Below are 18,750 nucleotides of genomic sequence, written 5' to 3' on the forward strand. Positions count from 1 at the left end.
CAGCTGCCTCTTGGCTCCAATTTCATCTGTGATACAACCCCCTTTCCCAAACCACCCCCGTCACCAGCGACCTCACCCTGAAGCCCTCCGCCTCCCATCACGCACTGACAACATCCGCACCTTTGAAGTCTCATCACTAAATCTGAAAATCTCACACACACACACACAAATCAACAGGCCAGAAAGAGTGCATTTTCATAGTTAGTTTCAACATTCAAACATGGGAACAGTTAACCTTGATTATGAGAGTCTACTTTCAACAGTATGAAAAATTCACCCAATTGTATCTGCCAATGTTTTGTCAGTTTTCATTCCATATAAACTTGAAGTGAATTACAATTCAAAAGTGGCATGTGTAATAAGAAAACCGCACGAGATGATCATTCTTTAAAAAATATTTATTGTCAGATCATGAAATTCAATCGGCTTGGCTGATACTGAATGTGAACGTCCAGCCTGCAGTGATCCATCTTCACCAACAGGGGTCAGTGTTGAACTCCATCTCCTCCCACAGAGCTTGTCTTTTACTTCAGCTCTGAATGCTTTTTCACTGTCCAAGAGGTGCACTGAGTCCAAACTGAGCATAGTTTGAATAGATGCGGTATAAAACAGTATCAGGACCAGTTCATGATTGTGCCAACTGAGAAAAACTGTAGTTCTGGGAAAGAAACTTTCATCTGAACACACTTCTATCTCAGAAGGAACAAGCTTTTAAAATGCTTTCACATTAATGTTTGTAGTCTAGTCAACTTTAATCAAAACAGCCAGATACTTGCAAGATAGTGCACAGTAGCCCTATATGCACTTTCATAAATAAATGACCAAGATTTTGGTGCTCTTGTAGCCAAATGTACCTCTTTAGGATTTCAAACCTCAGTCACTAAAGTATGTTTGTTTCTCAGTTGTCATAAATCGAAGGCAGGTCTACAGACCTTTTTGTCATTTTGGCCACTTAAAATTTATGTCACATTTCAGGTGGGAAGCAACAAAAACTAACCAAGAGAGTGATATAACCCAGGTGTAGGTTACTGCTGTGTGCCAAGCTGCACCTTATATAAACTCATTTTAGATTCCTCTCAAAAACAGCCTTTATTTGGGCCCATTCTGTTGTTCAATCTTGCATGTGTCTATTGTGATACAGGTTGAAATTGCTCAGGAAATAAGGCATCAATTACAGTGGAGAGACATTTTACTTTTCAATGCTTAGCCAAACAGCTGCACCTCAAGCCACATAATTTACATTTACCAATTTCACCCAAAGACAACATATCTGAGTGCTTTGTTTTCCAGCAGATCTAATTTCTCCAGCTATGAATAAGAAATATTGTCAAAACATGTCAAGATGGTCTTGACCACCCTGTTGGGGGGTTTGCAGTGGAAAAGTGGCTGGTGAGGAGCAAGATGATCTTGGCTTCTCCTTGTCAGACTGATAGTCATCTGTAAGCCTCTTTCACTATGAATCTCTCATCGTGATTAGCAGTGATTACTAGCCTGTTAGGTTGTTTTAGATCTTGCGTGTGATCCGCAGCCCTGCAGCGTCTGGAAGCACTTCAGCCGACATACACACACAAGCTCAGTGTTCAAATTGGACAGAAACAGGCACTCAGGAGAGACTGCACAGCCCTCTAAGAATGAGAGGTTTCTTCTTGGCATAACAGTCCATTTCAAATTAGACACGACTGGACTTGTGATTGTTGTGGATTCAGCACCAGATACTGTATACATTCTTGACCATGCATAGTGATGATGACAGGAATCGTAAAACAGAAGCTGAAATAGTAAAATAACCCCAACCATAGATAAAATAAACAGTGTTCAGAGCTGATAACATACAGTCTGGTCTAAGCATTTCAATGTTGTGAATTAGCTACTCTAATAGCCTAATGTTTGACATGATGTAAACACAGTGAAAAGTATATATTTTTTACAGTAAGCCAGAATGACAGTGAAGTAAGTGAACACTCATGTGCCCGACAATGAAATTTAGTAAAACAAACAAATAAAGATTATTGTACATATTTACAATAGGAGCCTTTTTTTTGCCTCACGTTTACTAGCCACTGCAGTGACTTTTGGGAATATGTTAAGAAATACACAACTCAAAAAGAAAAAAAAAAAATACACAAGCATTCAGACCACAATGGCAACTCATGATTCTCTAATTATGAAACTCAATTGTTCCCAAATGTGAGGAAGAAATATTTTTTACATTCCAAAACCTGTTCATATAGTCTTTTTCTAGTGTTTTTCCTCCCTGCTCGGTCATTTTCCTATTACTTAGGAACCCTGGGGGAGCCTGGGTATTTTGAAAGGCATATTGCATTGTCTTACATGAGGTGGCAAAGCTCCAAGTATGTGTGGTGGTAAGTGATTCACAAAGCAGGACTGACATCAACTGTTGGAGGACAGACAATGAATGTGTTTACATACACAAAATGTACTCTGATATTACTGGGGAGACTCAAATATTTATTTTAGGAGCTGGCATTTGTAAATGCCACATATTTTTTACAATGTGGATAAATGTGAATATGACAGCTTCGATGAGCTGATATTAACAGGATTCTCAGCCATATAAACATCTTATTCCATTTACTGGTTGAGTTTAGTCATCTGTGTGACCTCTCTTTTCCGGGTAAAGCTAGGAACTTGTTTTCTGGACTGTAATCTGTTTTTAAAGAATAGATTCCCCACCAGGGGGTCTTTGTCCGAGACTTGTTGTAATTTAGTAACCAGTAGAAACCATTGAACTCATGATCACCAAACACTTCCCAATTAACTCAACAGCATTGAATTCAACATAAGCACACTGGAAATACGTTCTTTTTCATTGTTTTCCAGGTTCGATTGTGTAGAAAATGAATACTAACCTCAACTTAGCAGAGTAATAAAACTAGACATAATGACTTGTATCTTGACATAAAATTAACCAATAACATAGTAGCTAACTTCCCATTAGCGACGGTAGCTAACAGAAAGAAAGCCCTCTAGAAATCACAAGACAAGTTTATTCAGGTAGTATACTCAATGCAACTAAAACGTAGCCAACGCAGCTAGAAGTAGTGTGTCATCAGATTTGCCTGTGCAGTATTCCACATTAATCATATAGCAATAAGACAATAGAAAGAAGTTGGCCACCTAACAATTTATTATGAGATATAGCTACTGATTGCTACCGGGGAAAACAAAAGCGCTATCCTCTTCCTCTTTTGGTTGCACAATTGGTGACGTGCTTCCTTTGCACCGTAAATCAAGCCTTCATTTTCCCGGTAGATCGTACCCAGTGGCAGACAGAATTGCATAGTGAAAGCGAGGCTAATAGGGAACCAATCTAAACGCTGATGGTGTCATTATTCTATAGCCATTACACTGTGCAATCAACGTTTACTTCATAATGATAAGTTAAAGCAAAAAGTTGTCTATTTCCACTTTAATCAGTTTTATATAAACACCAAATCAAATGTTTGCGTGTATTTGTCATCGTAACTACAAACCCACAGGTAATTATTATTAACTGCCAATTTAAGAGCTTTTTGGCTACTTTTAGCTCAATTTCCTGTATATTTCAGTGTCAGAGCTCTTATCAAACTGTTTTAAGTAAATCTCTGATAAACCCACTGCTGAGCACCAGATGGCAGACAAAGTTAGTAACTTGCTGGTAAAGAAGATGGAACAATTAGCAGCTAAATAGCCAGATATTTTCTTTGGAGTTTGTGGAGACCCTAAAAAGGGAGTAATTATTTGACTTGGGTTGGTAATGTTTCTCTGTGTCTGTTAGATGTGTACGGAGGCAAATGTGGGCTAATGTTAACCATAAAAACTTTATAAAGCAATATGTCAGGGTCGTATATCTGTCGCTGGTGTCTGAGTTCTCTACCCATTAGTGGAAAAAAAAAAATCTGCAGCTTTAATATCTACAAGTACTGTATGTTTCACCAGCTGCTTGCTACAGTATAAATTATACTGGATAGAAAGGATAATGCTAGGATTTTGTATTAACAAGTGTTGGGGAGATGCACAACTTTTGATAACTGATTTATACAATGTTCAATTCTCACAATCTGTTACTATTTGCTTTTTGACTTTGTTATTTTTATTATAATTAAATGTTTGTTAGCGGTACCTTTTATAAAAAAGTAGAAAAAACATTAAAGGCATCTTGTGCAGACAACATGGTATAAACTGAGAAAACACAAACTACATACAACATGCTGGTCTTGCATTGCTTTTAGGTTGCACCTCAGGTAACTACGTGGCAAGCAAGTAAAGTAACTACTTACTTAGAGCTAGCTTTCCCCAACACTGGTATGTGCTGAACAAAAACCAGACACATCTTGGACTTTGTTCACAAACATCTGATTCTTGAGCCAAAATGTTAATGTTACTAGAAGGTTCTGTACAGTGCAAGGGGATTCATACAGCTAATTCTGTGCTGATGAATTAGAGTCTGTGGTCACAGTTTAAATCTAATACATGCTGTTCACTTAATATTGCATGTTCACATACGGCATTGCACTTTGTTTGAAATGGTCTACATTGCCGTAGCTCTTCCTTTAGGAGTATGAGTGTATCGGGCCACAGTCGGGCTGAATGTGACTCACTGGAAGTTTCTCTTTAGTGGGTTGCCACTGGCCTGTATGCTGCCATATGCGACGGGGAAATATTTTAGTTAACAGTCACAAATTGTGTGCGAGTACGTCTTCTTGTTAATCTGAGGACAGAACAAATCGCAACAGCAGACTGAACACAAAGGGAAATGTGGTAACATACACATACTTGCTCTTCCAGTGGTGAGCCTGTCATCTCTTTACAAATATATTCTCATTCTTACCTAGACCTTTTTCACTTCAAGAGAAAAAAAAAACATACAAACAGATAAAATGTCAAACATAGGGAGGAGAAAGTGCAAATATTTTGGCGCCGCTTCGTTTTCTTTTCTCGTTTTTCTGTTCATTTTTTAACAGCTCAGGAACTTCTTAATTTTTCTGCTCCATCTTTCTCTTTCCTGTCAGCAAGCGTACAGATGCCTTCCCTCTGTGCCCTCTGCTCTCGTCTCAGCTTCTGGAACCTTCTCTTCTCAAACCAGACGACCTACTGGGAACAGAAAGAGAGACAGACAAGGGAGGGAAGGAAGGGGAAAAAAGAAAAATGAATTGACTTGTCTGTTTCAGTATCCAGCATGCAGATGCGCTCATGCACGTTGCTGTTGTGTGACAAGAGGCTAGCATCCCTTCACAGGCATAAGCTCACCTAAACAGACTCTCTTTCTCTCACACACACACACACAAATACACACACAAACTGGGAGAGAAAGTTTTTTTTTTTTTCATAGACAAATGTTTGAAAATTTCACTCAACACAACTTGTCTCGCAGTTAAAGTGACAAAGTGTGTGTTAGGGAGACATTTGTGCAGTTTTGTGTTTTTTCAATGTTTTTTCAACTTTAAAGCTATGTAAAAAGAGATTAATATTTGTCTCAACATGTCAGTTTTGTAGACTTAAGTCAAACACAAACTCCATATTTTTGTCTGCATTCTTTATCACATCTGTGCCAGACAAAAGGTTTCCTCTCTGGATGAACATGTGGAAAGCAGATCTTGTAACTTGTGTTTAAAAAAAAAAAAAGTAAACCCTGTTAAATATAACTTGTTAAAAATTAGTGCTGCATTATGGCCTCAGCTTTTGCGTGTTTTGACCATTACTGTTTTAAGATGCAATGTTTTTTTATTAGTTTGTTTACCATTTTCCTCTTGAATAAATGAAGGATATATAGCAGATTGTAAGAATGTAAAACCAACATGCTCAGTCAGTGGTTACTAAGTAAAGATCAGCTGTCACGCAGCTGTTCACCACCTACATCCCGACTGTCCATGTTGTACCATCACATGTGTTGACGTAATGTTACGACCAAGCTATAACTCAACAGGACTTTGGATTTTTGTGTGTGTTGTATTGCATCTGTGCTGAAACTGCACGGGACAACATGCTGCATAAGGGATGGACTTCTCACTCATCAATCAGATGGATGGGTGAGGGGGCAGAGAGAGAGAGAGAGAGAGAGAGAGAAGAAGAAGAAGAAGAAGAAGGGAGAGAAGGAACTAAGGAAGGAGAGGCCTGGGAGAAAAGGAGATGGGTTAAGAGCTTAGATTGCTTACAGATGGCTGTCAGACGGAGCGGAGGTCCTCCTGAGCCCTGTGAGAGCTCAGCCTGTGTGTGTGTGTGTGTGTGTGTCTGTGTGTGCATGTTGGTATGCAGTCCTGTATAGGTGTATTTGTTAATGTGCATGGCATGGAAAAGTGTGTGCATGTGGAAATGTGGTTGTGGTTGTGTGTGCGTGTGTGTGTGTGTGTGTGTGTGTCTATCTGCATGTGGAGGGTGTGTGTATCTAGACTCTCTATCAGCCTGTGTGTGAGAGAGCAGCAGGCGGTGGGGGTGGGGATGTTCAGGTGTGCTCTCTGTCACTGCTGGTTATGTTAGCCATGAAATAGAGGCCCAGCTGAAACTTCTGCAGTCTAAAACAATGCATTTAACTTTGAGTTAAGTATTCTGTCCCAAGTATAATGCATCACAATCTCTCCATAGCTCCATAAATCATAGGTTACCTTATATATGTGAGTCAGTATTACATGCTGCGCCTATACATTTGAGTGCATGAAATAAAATATTATGGCCAACTATTGGCACTGTGACTTTCTGGGTCCAGGTGACTACTGTTTCCAGTTTAATCTGTGACATTTGTATGTGAATAAATGTTGACTTTTGCTACTATATGTGTCAGTTACAAAAACACAACACCAAATCAACCTGTATCCACCCAGTTCATAAAAGCTTTTACAATTCGCTACTGTAAACACAAACAGAAAAAAAATCCTGAAATGCACAAGAAGTGAGCAGCAGCAGCAATTTGTTCGGTATACAGTGCATAAACATATAAATGGTTGGCATGGAGAGCAATGGGCACCATGGCTCCCCAGACAAAGAAAGAAGTGCTAAACAAGAATAAGACAGCCATGCAAGCGACCAACAGACAGACTGATATTGCCGTCCATAGACAAATAGCATGGCTAAAAACATGTTGCAGCCAGCCACACTGCTTAACTGAGTGATTTCTTGGAAATTCTTGAAAATATATTTTTTTTAGTGGCATTTTTGTGGCTTTTATTATGGCGACCATGCAGAGAGCAATTTAGATTTTTGATTTTTTGTGTACAAAGTAAAAAATGTGATGCAAGGGCACCTAATGAATGCCAAAATGGAAAAGGTTCATCCTCCGAGGAGCAAATTAAATAGCAATCTGCATATCAGAGTTTGATATTTCATATCTACAAGTGAAAATATTGGTCTGATGGGGATAGTAGTTGGCGTCAAAGCAATATCACAACAATCTTCCCAGTAGTTGTTTTAGATGTTTTGTTCTGGACAATATTGTCGGAAAGAAGGACTGACAACAGCCTACAACATCTGGAGGCCTGATCAGCAAAAACACAACATACGTTTTTGGTGAAAACAGGATATAAAGAAATCACAGAGAGACATTCGAATGCTCAGGTATTTCAGTTCTAAGATTTAAACCAGCTGTTATTTGACCTCAGTTTGGCCTCTGTAGTGTTTATGGATTTTAGGTGACAGTGCAGCTGAGGAACTGTAGTATTTTCTACATTCAGAGTAAATTAGACTTGTCTGTCAAAAACACTTAACCGTGGCAGCATTAGTGGCATGTTCTACCAGCTAAACTATGCAGTATCACATTTTTTTTATGATACTTCTTTCCAGTGAAGTCATGATGTTACCCTCTTTAGCTCAGATAAATGTCTCTGTTGTAAGGAGCTGAGCTACAGTAGTGCTGATGACTCGGCTTTGCAATTACCAGGCTCCAGAGCAGCGAATGGTTCTCTTCGTCCTCTCCTCCCAGTCACTGAGGACACTGTCTGTGCCATTAACAACACAAAGCTCCCTTGCCTCTCCCTGGACACCTTGGCCCCACTTGTGATAAAGAGCTGAAAGCAGATCCCGTCTAGCGGTGAATCACCTCGCCTCACCTGGGACCAGCCAATAAAGACACTTGGCTCAAGAGCTGGGAATCATGGTATACTTGTACGTGGTCGCAACTGGGAAAAGGGACTTGGCTAAGTGGATGGATACACTGGCTTGAGTTTACTGTTAGCCTTGTAGAACAGCCCATGAAATAGGGAAGGTGGTCTAACTCCCGTTTTTGGAGCAAAACTCATCTCCAGGTAGTGATGATGAGTGTAAAGATGCTTATCTAACTGTTACGGCCCTCTCTGTTGACCTCTGTTACCTTTAACACAGAACAGTGTGTCGAGCTGATGTCACAGTAATTAAAATACAAGTGGTGTGGAGTAATTGCTGTTGGCTCTGAGAGGACAGGGCTCTGGGCTCCCTAATGGTCCTGCGGCCCCAGTGCCAGGTCTGCCTCATAATGCCCTCCTTTCATTCCTGGCTAATGACGGACACAGCCAGGACAAACAGGAGAGGAAGAGAGAGAGCAGCAAAGGAGACAAGAGAGGAAGAGAGGAGTTTGACATAAAACAGGAGACAAGACGCAAAAAGCATGTGTACATCTTCCTCTACTGTTTTACCAGACTGTTTGTCTTAGTAAAATCAGCCCTTAAATAACCTCAGTGTTGAGGTGTTTCCCTCCTAATCATCAGCACTTACTGATGTCAGGTCCATACATATATAATCATAAACTTTTATAGGATTATGATTAGTACACACCATCAAAATAAACCAACCTTTTTCTGTGAAAAACTACTTCAAATTCAAAGTAAAAATATTTATTTTAAAAGTTGCATTTGCTGCCTTCTTCCTGCCTCCAGTTTGTTAAGGCGATCACTTTTTTGACACACAATTTAAGAATAACCCACATTTCCATCATCTGTCCATCCATGCAAATGGATTTGATCACAACAAGGTGCCACTAGTTTGTTATTCAATCTCCATTGAGTGAATTCTGTAACTGTAGCATGTAGCAGCAACTAAAATGGTGCACTTAGTTATCAAATGCAAATCTACTCATTCTCAACAACAGCAAAAGCTTCCTGCATCCTAAACCCTCTGTCTAAAACCTCTGTAAGCACTCATAAGAGATCCTCGAATATCTTGTAATTGTGTTTGCCCGTGTTTGGTGTGTGCAAGCATTTGTACATGCACACCCGCATGTGTTCATACTTATTCAAATGAGTGTTTACGTCTTTCTAAATGGAATTAAGACTTGAAGAGAACATCATGAACCCTGCTGCCCAATCTCAATGCAACAAGTTTAACTGTAAAACATTTTTGTATTTTGTTCATTACAGTGAACCAGACAAGATGCTGGGGCCATCTTAATACCAGAACTGCTGCTCATCCATTGCTGACTGTGGCTTTACAGTGAAAATAACTGCCCCGGGCTTCTGTTACATATCTCATCTATAATGAGGTTTCCAGTCTCTTCAGAGGATGGATGCCACCCTCTTCAGCACTTCAAAACTCACACAAGGTATTCAGATGTTTTCCTTTGCTGTTGCCAACGTGTCAAGAGCGAGGAGCCTCATGCAGATGTGCTCCACCCTGCCCCACATGCTCACAATCCTTCACCAAAAAGCACGTACTGTAAACTGTAAATATGTCCAACAACACTCCAGTGACGAATCCAAAGCTGCGACAGAGCATGATAAGATTTAATACCTGACAAATGCAGCTTGACTTAAAGGGATCCAGGCCATTGAGGATCAGCTAAGCCTACCTGAACACAATGGCCGTCTATCTTAGTCAAGGCAGAATGGTGCCATATGTTCTTGCAGACTCCTGCTTCTTTCATGCAGGCTCTCTCTGTCTCTCCTTCTCCCGTAACATACAATATATCACTCTCTTCACAATCATCACTAGCTAAGAGTGCCTGAGTGGCAGCACAAGGAGCCGTATAAAGCTGTCAGGCCTTTTACCTTCAGCTCTTAAGCATGAAGGTGAGAGACTTGGTGACTAAAGCGAAAACAACCGGCTGAGCCTCCATCTCTGCTCTTCTAATACAAATGCTGTTTATCCTGGCAGACGTGCCCAGGGTCCGAGAGGCCTGACGTTATGCCCGCTCTGAGCCACTGTTCTCCAGGCGCAGCAGGGTAGCGCCAGGGTAAACACATGACCTCAATGCTATGTGGCGCTGAACCGGCCCACTGGCCAGAGTCAACAGCACCAATGGGACCAATAATGGGAAATCCTAATAGATTGAACACGACACTAAGAGAGACGGAGAGAGACACATTGAACAAATGAAAGACAAACAAAAAGACAGACAATCAGCAAAATAGCATGATAACCTCTTTGTTATATTCATTGGCTCTTGGTACTTCTTAGATTCTTGTTGTCAAAATCAAAGTAAGCACAGGACCAAGATATCACAAAATTCATCTTAAGAAATATATTTAAGACCAAGCTGGAAGTTTTTCAGGCCCGTTGATCAGTTTAAGAATTCAGATCATCAGAACAGTTTTCTAAAATAACAGCAGAACAGATAATATACCAATAATTTGTGCCAATAACATATAGCGATGGACACACATGCCACACATAGATGCACATGCATGGACAGACAACTTAAACTTTAAGTATTCTGTACAAATCACCATGGAAAGCTTTGCATGTGCATAGAAAGCTGCTGTGTCAACTAGCTGCAACTAATACAAACTGACACATTTCACCAATGTTGCGTGTTAATGGATTACACAACAAGACAACTACAGCACTCAAAGGCAGAGGCACGGTTAGTAGAAGCGTATTAGTTTGCCTTACTGAACAAATTTGCCCCTTGCCTTGTCCCTTGGTTGCTGCTTGTCGTTGAGCTACCTGCAAACGAGAAAAAAAAAAAGAAAAAAAAATGTAATTTGATGGAGGTGGACGTCTTGTTACTAAATAGCTTAATAAAAAACAACTTAAATTTTGCCATAAAAGGAAATAATCATTGTTCATTTTAAATATATAATTTTTTAAAATTTTTAAACGATATGCATCAATGCAGCTATACCTGCAAAAAAATATTTCCATCACTGCAATGGGATAAATCACTTCACACTGCAACTCAATGTGTAATGTCTAAAAAGTGTCTAAAGGTGTGTCAAAATCTGCGGGCTTCTTCAAACTACTTACATCATTTCTAAACATGAGTATATTTCTTTTTCTCTTTGCTCTATGACATTTTGCTTGTAGCTGACAGCAGCCTCTCACTGTAGGACTGACTGTTGTTTATTATCTCTATTAGGACCAGTCTGTGAACTCTTCATGAGTAGTTACAGTTTTCCGGCCCAGACGGTGTCTAGGATCCACTAATACATTAGTCTTGTCTAAATATTCATCAGGGAGCGCTAAGTGGAGCAGTGCACCTCATTTAGACTGCCAACACATCTGTTTGTCACCTGCACTGCAGTTACTTCATCCCTTCCTCTGAATGACCAAGTGACTTTGATTGACTTGAATTCATCTTCGACATGATGAAATATTAGTGAAAATCTAATTCACCTCATGGCAATAGTTCTTTGTGTTGTAGTTTACACTCATTCAGTATATTTGGAAGTTTTAAACATGTGGAAACTTATCACCTTAACACAACCAAGCACCATTTTTACTCTTGTAAATTTTTTCGATTTGGCATTTCTGTTGGAAAATTGATTTTGTTCTATTTTTGAAACCTGCTGCTTTGGTTCAAGACATTCAATTTTATAACCGTTGGGGGAGCTGGTTAACTGAAGAAAATGAGTTCTGCGTGACAAAGAGCTCCTCTAGCTGGTTGTTGAAGGAGACTCTATACTCTATAAGAACATTTTCCCAGCTGGCCTGAAGTTCATACCAGGGTCATGACCCTACTCCATGACCCTGCCAACCCACTCTCACTCAGTTTTTCCCCAGGTTTCCTCTTCCTCTCTTACCCTCCTTGCTGACGCCCAGGCAGCCTTTCAGCTCCTGCAGGGAAATGGCCCTGTCCTTATTCAGGTCACAGTAGTCGGTGAACTTGCGGGCGCATTTCTTGGGTTTGGCTTTCTTCTTCAGGTACCTCTTAAAAGGCTTGAGTTCCTTCTTGTTGATGTCGTGGCTGCCGTTGTTATCCAACTGGGCAAAGTACCAGTGCACCACCCTCTCCTCTAAAGTGTGACTGGGGTCAGGCTCAACAAATCTGGTAAGGGTCAGAGGAAAACAAAGCTGTGAGAACAGGACATTCAAAACCTAGAAGGATGGATATAACAGGAAGTGGCAAAGAAATGATGTAACCTGCTCAAAATGTAGAAGATATAACTTTAATCTTAGCAATTACCCACATCAAATAGAATAAACTGGAGATACAGAGGCACAAGTTCACATATACTTTATGGTGAGATAACATGTTGAACATGCATTTATGATGAACAAATTCTTAATCCTGTGTGACACATGCGGCCATTTGACATGTAATCATGTCACTTCAACCTAAAGAAAGGTTCATTTTGTTGATTTGTGATAAACTGAGGTCACCTTGTCTTCTGCAACAAAATATTTAGCAGCTTATTCATCTTTAATCCAAAATACCTTTCACTCCCATCTGTATATATACTTTTGTAGCTTTTGTGGAAAAGTGAACATCAAACCCAGTCAGTGTTCGTGCCAAGATCTGTGCATTACATGTCAGAGAAAAAATATTACCGTGGAGTTCAGAAAACCAGAGGGAAGGATTATATGAGAAAAACCAGAAGAGGTTGAAGTTTTCCATGAAGAGTCAGTGATGAAGTATCCTGCTCAATACAATACTCCTGAGCTTCCTATGGTACATGACAATACTGTGCTTACCTCCCACCACCAGAGGGGGCTGGTGAATTTATGGCTTGGACCATGTCTGTGGTGAGGGCATCTAACAAGCTTGTAATGAATTCCACTTTCTTCCCCTCTGGGCAACCTGACACAAATCAAAGACACAAATATACCAAAATTACCTTCCACAAGTAATTTGAGTCATTACAGCGCAGTGAAGCTGAAGTGCCTCTGAAGTCTCGGCATCGATGAACCAGTATGAGAGATGTCAAACAGGAAAGGTCTTTTCTCACAGTAGAACAAAGCATGCAAACCTTATCCAAAGCTTAAAGACAAACCAGGTATACCTGTTAAATAGCCTATATTCACCAATCACTGGTGAATCATTGTGAATATATTTTCATTTGACCTAAAATACATTGCTTGGGTGTTTTGTAAGACTTCAGAAAAACAGAGCCGAGGCACATGGCGAGAGGTGGAACAGAAGTGTGCAGTGATGAGAGAGCTTTGTTGAGCAGTGCAGACCTGTTAACTTTTATGACACAATTCTGAACACCTTGGGTAGCTCTTTTTAATTGCCCAGATGTATGGTTTTAATAGCACGCTAAACCAGTGCAAATTTTTGCCTCCTAATTGTGTCTCTTAAAGGGAAACTTCAAACACAGCTGCATAGTAAACTAATCTTCTCATTCTGTCTTTTTTTTCAGTTTCTCCCTCTTTCTCTCAAGCTTTCTTAGCTGATCCCCTCCTCCCCTTCCTCTGAACATTTGTGGCCTCCTTGTCCTCTGCTCTGTTCACTTCTTTTCATTCCTTTTGTGCTGGTTCAGGGCGTTCTGTGGGAGGTGGTCCGCTGCCCCGCCAGGTGAATCCAATTAGCATTTCCTACGACACGACAAGCTCGGAGAAGCACTGCCTTGCTGCGCCTTAATCCAAGTGTTAAATTGGGGTGTTATGAAGCGCAAACCGTTATGTTCTATGCAGCCTATGTGGCAAGGTGTCAAGGGCACAGTGTGGTGCAGGACCTCTGGCAGCGTCAAACAGGCTCTGGACCACTTAGATTTGATCTTGTTAATCTGAAGACTTTAAAACTCATTAAAGCTGCACCAAACAAGGTTAAAATGGGATTTATCAGCTGTAGACAGAAAGAGGGTGTACAATAAAGTAGAATTTCCCCATTGTATGTACATTGAGATCACCAGTGTCCACCTGTGGCGCCTTTTCACAAATTACGTAATCTATGTCTAAGAATGTTACGGTTTTCCCTCCTCAGATTGTTTTATCTGATTTGTCTTCCGCTCCTTGATGAGATCCAGCTATCCATCTCACAAGAAAAAAGCAAAGATTAAAGTCAGAGGAAATAGACATAGTTTTGTCCAACAAAATTTCCATTTTTTTTTATCCCATTAATCGTTCAGAAATCCCTCCAATTTCCACTTTGAATTTCCCAAATTTCTCTCCACATACAGAAAATGATTAATCAAAACTGAAACTTTTTGCTGAACATCTTTGAGTGTCCACTCTGTCCACACTAAACACTCATTCTTTTCTCCTTGTGGCATAGAGTTAGTTTGAAAAAACCTTACTTACTGTATTTCTGTCCTGGTCTTTCTAGTGTTGACAGGATGATATCATGATCATACAGGTCTATATTAACAAACACCACTCAAAAACAGCTTCTTTCCTACAGCAGACAGAACACTTAACACCCCTTGCTAGCCCCCCAAGCTTTAAGATCTCATATACTGACCTGAATGTACGCTCTGGACTGAACTCAGACTGGACTTGGTGCCCTTGTACATCAGTCATTGTACTTACTGTCTGTTGGGCTATTTGATATGCTGGGGGAGCTGTGCTGTATATATCATATATATTCGCTGTACATACTCTCACATTCATGTGTTTCCTTTTTGTGTGTGTTGTAATGGTTTATGGCCCTTGTTTGCTTGTTTTGTTCATTCTTTTGCACTGGAACTGAGCTACCATGCTGTACCAAGCAATTACCACCAACACTGTTGCATGGCAATAATCTATCGATCTATCTATCTATCTATCTATAACTAACATATATCTATCATATTTTGTTGTAACACTAGATAAGACCAAACTATTTTCATCAAAGATTTTTTTAACATTTGGGTTTTATAACAACAATATTCGGTTCCTGAGCTGACTGAACTGTAAATCAACAGAAGGTCTGGAGGGAAGAGTTTGTCTACTTCCTCCTGACAGAGCACTTTGGCACTTTTGTGGCACTTTGGGCACGGTGAGATTGAACCTGTGGCTGCTGTTAATAGACTGCCCTCTCAAGCATTCTTTTCTCCTCCTGCCTTAATCTGACAGCCATGAAATATTGTGCTTTGTTGTGGCGGTTCAGAACATCCCTCTACAGTACATAAAAATATCTCCACTCAGCACCCCGTGGTCTCCAACACCCACAGCAGCCCCCCGCAGCCTCACCACCGCACCCCGCAACACTCACACCTTCCATAAAACATGCCACACATCTGCTGCACAGTCAGGAGTCATGCTTGACTCTGTAAACTCACCAGATGGGGAGTTAAATAAGAGTTACAATGCAACCTTAAATGATGGGGAAACAGTGGGGCAACAAAAGTAAGTGAGCAGTAACAAGGGCAGAGGAGTATGAGGCGAGGTTATGACCTCTGGTTTAGAGGAGAGTCTCTGATCTTTGCTGCCAGGGAATCCAACACCACAAAGTGTGGTTTGGTTAACTCTTGATCAAAATGTTCATCTTGTCAGCTTCCATGAAGGTGACAAAGTGAAATGTTATAAGAAAATGGAACTCGACAAACTTTCTTGTAGCTGCAGGCATACTAGTGATTTTTTTTTTAGCCTCCTCAGTCGCTAAAAAATAAGGTTTTCCACAAGACAATAATTTAGTCTAAGAAAATTTCTGCAATCCCAAACCCAAAAGTGAATTTGGATTGCAGTGAAAAGTGAAGGAAACCTGTCAGGTCTCTGCCTTGGAAGGGATCTTCTGTGTCTGAGACGCGAGAACGTGCAGCACCATCGCACTCCGGCGTCTGGTACCTGTTACACAAAAAAGAGAGGACAGCAGGAACATGGCTGCATGAGACAGAAACAGAAGAGGAAACTGAAGAAGGAAAGAATAAATCTGTCTTAGCAATGTGTGAAAAACCTGAGACATAAAAGAAGTGTCGACACATTTGTTCAGCCACAGAAAAATCAAACCTGCATGGCCTGGAACTGAAGACTCAACAAAAGATTTGCCTGTTTTTCTTGCAGGCTCCAGAACAATCTGACTTGGAGCTTCTTATTGGGAACGCAGCTTGATTAAAATCCAGGATATATAATTGGTGCAGGAGAAGTATCTTTGTTATGATCACATGCACCCTCCCTAATTTCTTCACAGCATGCATGGATGCAAGTTATGGCTTCTTAAAATATATTATCTATTACTGTTTGGCTTTAATTTGTATGCTCACTGTTCATCTGTAAAAAATTATTGACAGTGATTAACCTCTTTTTATGAACGCTCAATAAATAAATTTGATTTGACATCTACAAAGCTTTGTTTCAGAGCCATAACAAACTGTTTGGCATTATGCGTGGCATGACTCGTTTTCTCCTGGCTATTGTATCGGTGCTTCTTGAATAGGATGGAAAATTGAGCATGTGTGTCTCATTTGCCTTTTTTTTCTCAAAGTAAAGGCAAGTTGTCATTTCTTTTTTCACAGTCTGCATGGCCACTGATCCAAAATGGGATGTCTGATGCATGACTGCACATTGCTGTCCAGAGGAAAGAAATTGGGATGAGTGACATGAGGTCTTGTCCAAAATACAATAAATTCTTATGCGAAGAAATAATCGCTTCAAGGTTGTCATTCAATATCTATGAAATGCAGATGAGAATATGGTCTGTGTGTGTGTGTGTGTTACTACTATTCATATGATTTATTTTACAGTTTTCGGGGCTTTCAGTTATTTATTTTCGTCTTTAAAAAAAACGCTGGTACCTCATTGATTTGAAACTAATCCTGAGTTTTCCTATATTCAAACACCAACACATTTTTTTCAAATTGGAAAAATGTCTTTACTTCATCCTGTAAACCATGAACTTTCCTTTGGAGAGAGAATGATGATGCCCCTTCAGGAATTAAAACAGTTCCTGTATTGACCAGTGTATGTTTACAGTCCTTCAAACATCTGATGTCTTTCTCTTCATATAGCACTGTGTTTCAAGTTGTAATATTCACATTCTAGACACAGATCATAAAAACTTTTTAAACAGCTAAAGCATGAGCAATAGGCATCACTTATTCAACCGTTTCTTTGTTGCCTCTTCTCCATTCCTGCCTCTGCTATTTCCCTGAAAGCAATATAAACAGCAGCAACTGCAGTGAAAACAAACGTCATACCAAACGCTGAGTGTTTATGGCCAACTAACTGATATTCCCATCAGGGCTTGAAGCTAATTGTTTTGCCAAGTGAGTTGGCAGCTGCAACTTGGCAAAACAAAATTTAAGGTCTCAAGAGTCACAAAAGGGGACAGTGCTGCCGCAAACACCTTTTAAAAAACTATTAAAGCTATGTCATAACATCACTTTTTTTTTTTTAAATGTAAGCAGCCTTGGTACCAACAAAGCTGAACAGAGATTATTCCAACTGTCCTGCTACCAGGATATCAGAGAGAAAAATTAATAAAAGAACAGAATATACACAATTTGGATCAAAATCACAGTACGCCTATAATAAAAATGGTTTAAGCCAAGTACTTATTCAGTTAAAAGATATTACCTGGTGGAGGTTCCAGGAATGGGCCGTCCCGTGTCCACCAGAACACACCAGCAGTAGCCTGTGGACTGGTGGCACTGGACAGGTTTGTAAAGCCCTCCGGGCCCACAGTCAGGGATGAAAATTGCCTCACGAGGATTCAGCCGAGCCTCGTCCAGGGCACTCTGTCTCTCCTGGTCACAAGAGGGAACTTTCTCTAAAACCATGAGAAACACACTCAATACAGAGACACAATCGAGAGCACAGAAACACACTATACACATACAAAAAAAGATTACCTATCTGTCACGAGGCTGATAGGTGACAAGATGTTTTTACACCATATGGCTATCAATATACACCTTATTCAGGATGATCATGTGACTCATTATTTATCCAGAGATGACACTTCATCCACAGTTTAAATATTTGGCAAGTTATTAAACAAAGCATTTGTAGTGGCTGCATCCTCCTTATGTTGATTTGGTGTCGGTCTTAATTGGAGGAAAGCTGTCCAACATCGTGAGTGGCTGTTGGTTCGAACTGCCCAGCTACTTGTAGGTAGATGGCGCTATATCTGTAGCATTAAGTATTCTTCAGGTTACTTCATATATTTGGAGCTTTCTATTTTTGTTGCTGACCATGTTTCTATTTCTGGCAGTTTGGCTCCAACATGAAAAGACTTCTACCATAAAATCTACAAATTTAGCTACCAGTCCTTCCTCCCTGTATCAAGAAGTCTTCACCCACCGCAATCTCTCATCGGTCTGTTCAACAACAGGCATCGACCCTTGAAATGCCGCAGCAATACTTGGTCCCACCACACTGTATTTACATTCACATCCATTTAGTCCATTGCTCACTCTTAAGTCAAGTACAACAGAGCTGCATGCTGAGCTTGTTACCAAGGAGATTAAGTGTGCTTTTACTGCTCCTGATCCATTCTTCATTTTCCATTCAAGTGCTCTATGAAGCATTAACCTACAATAACAGGGTCACACTAACTGTTTGAAGCGTTTCCTTGAAGGTGGTGGTGACATGTGGGATTTTCATATTTTGGAGCTGATTAGTGCCAAAGCAGTGCCGCTAGTCTCAGCTCACACAGCTCCAGAAACCAAACCATAATTAGGACAATACGGCACAGTCACTGCCTCATTCAAGACAACATCAGGCAAGGAGCATGTGTAATTAGATATGGGCTTTCTCTTCTACAGACATTTG

The 18,750-nt window shown here is 40.3% G+C and overlaps 1 protein-coding gene across 4 annotated transcripts in view; it reads right to left on the reverse strand.

The window, feature by feature from the left end:
- Nucleotides 1-383: 383 nt before the first annotated feature.
- The window catches only part of smoc1 (SPARC related modular calcium binding 1), a 56,649-nt gene continuing 38,282 nt past the window's right edge, over nucleotides 384-18,750 (reverse strand). For 2 of the 4 annotated variants that reach the window (XM_042388658.1, XM_042388662.1), the window contains exons 9-14: nucleotides 17,554-17,746; nucleotides 15,743-15,825; nucleotides 12,814-12,919; nucleotides 11,922-12,166; nucleotides 10,812-10,845; nucleotides 384-5,094 (exon numbers count right to left, since the gene is read on the reverse strand). In XM_042388658.1, the coding sequence (XP_042244592.1) occupies nucleotides 5,055-5,094; nucleotides 10,812-10,845; nucleotides 11,922-12,166; nucleotides 12,814-12,919; nucleotides 15,743-15,825; nucleotides 17,554-17,746 (701 nt within the window). In that variant the 3' untranslated portion in view covers nucleotides 384-5,054. Of the gene's footprint in view, nucleotides 5,095-10,791; nucleotides 10,846-11,921; nucleotides 12,167-12,813; nucleotides 12,920-15,742; nucleotides 15,826-17,553; nucleotides 17,747-18,750 lie in introns of all 4 variants that reach the window. The other 2 variants (XM_042388660.1, XM_042388661.1) reach the window with 2 other exon arrangements.

The sequence above is a fragment of the Thunnus maccoyii genome, chromosome 16 (genome assembly GCF_910596095.1).
Source record: "Thunnus maccoyii chromosome 16, fThuMac1.1, whole genome shotgun sequence".
NCBI lineage: Eukaryota > Metazoa > Chordata > Actinopteri > Scombriformes > Scombridae > Thunnus > Thunnus maccoyii.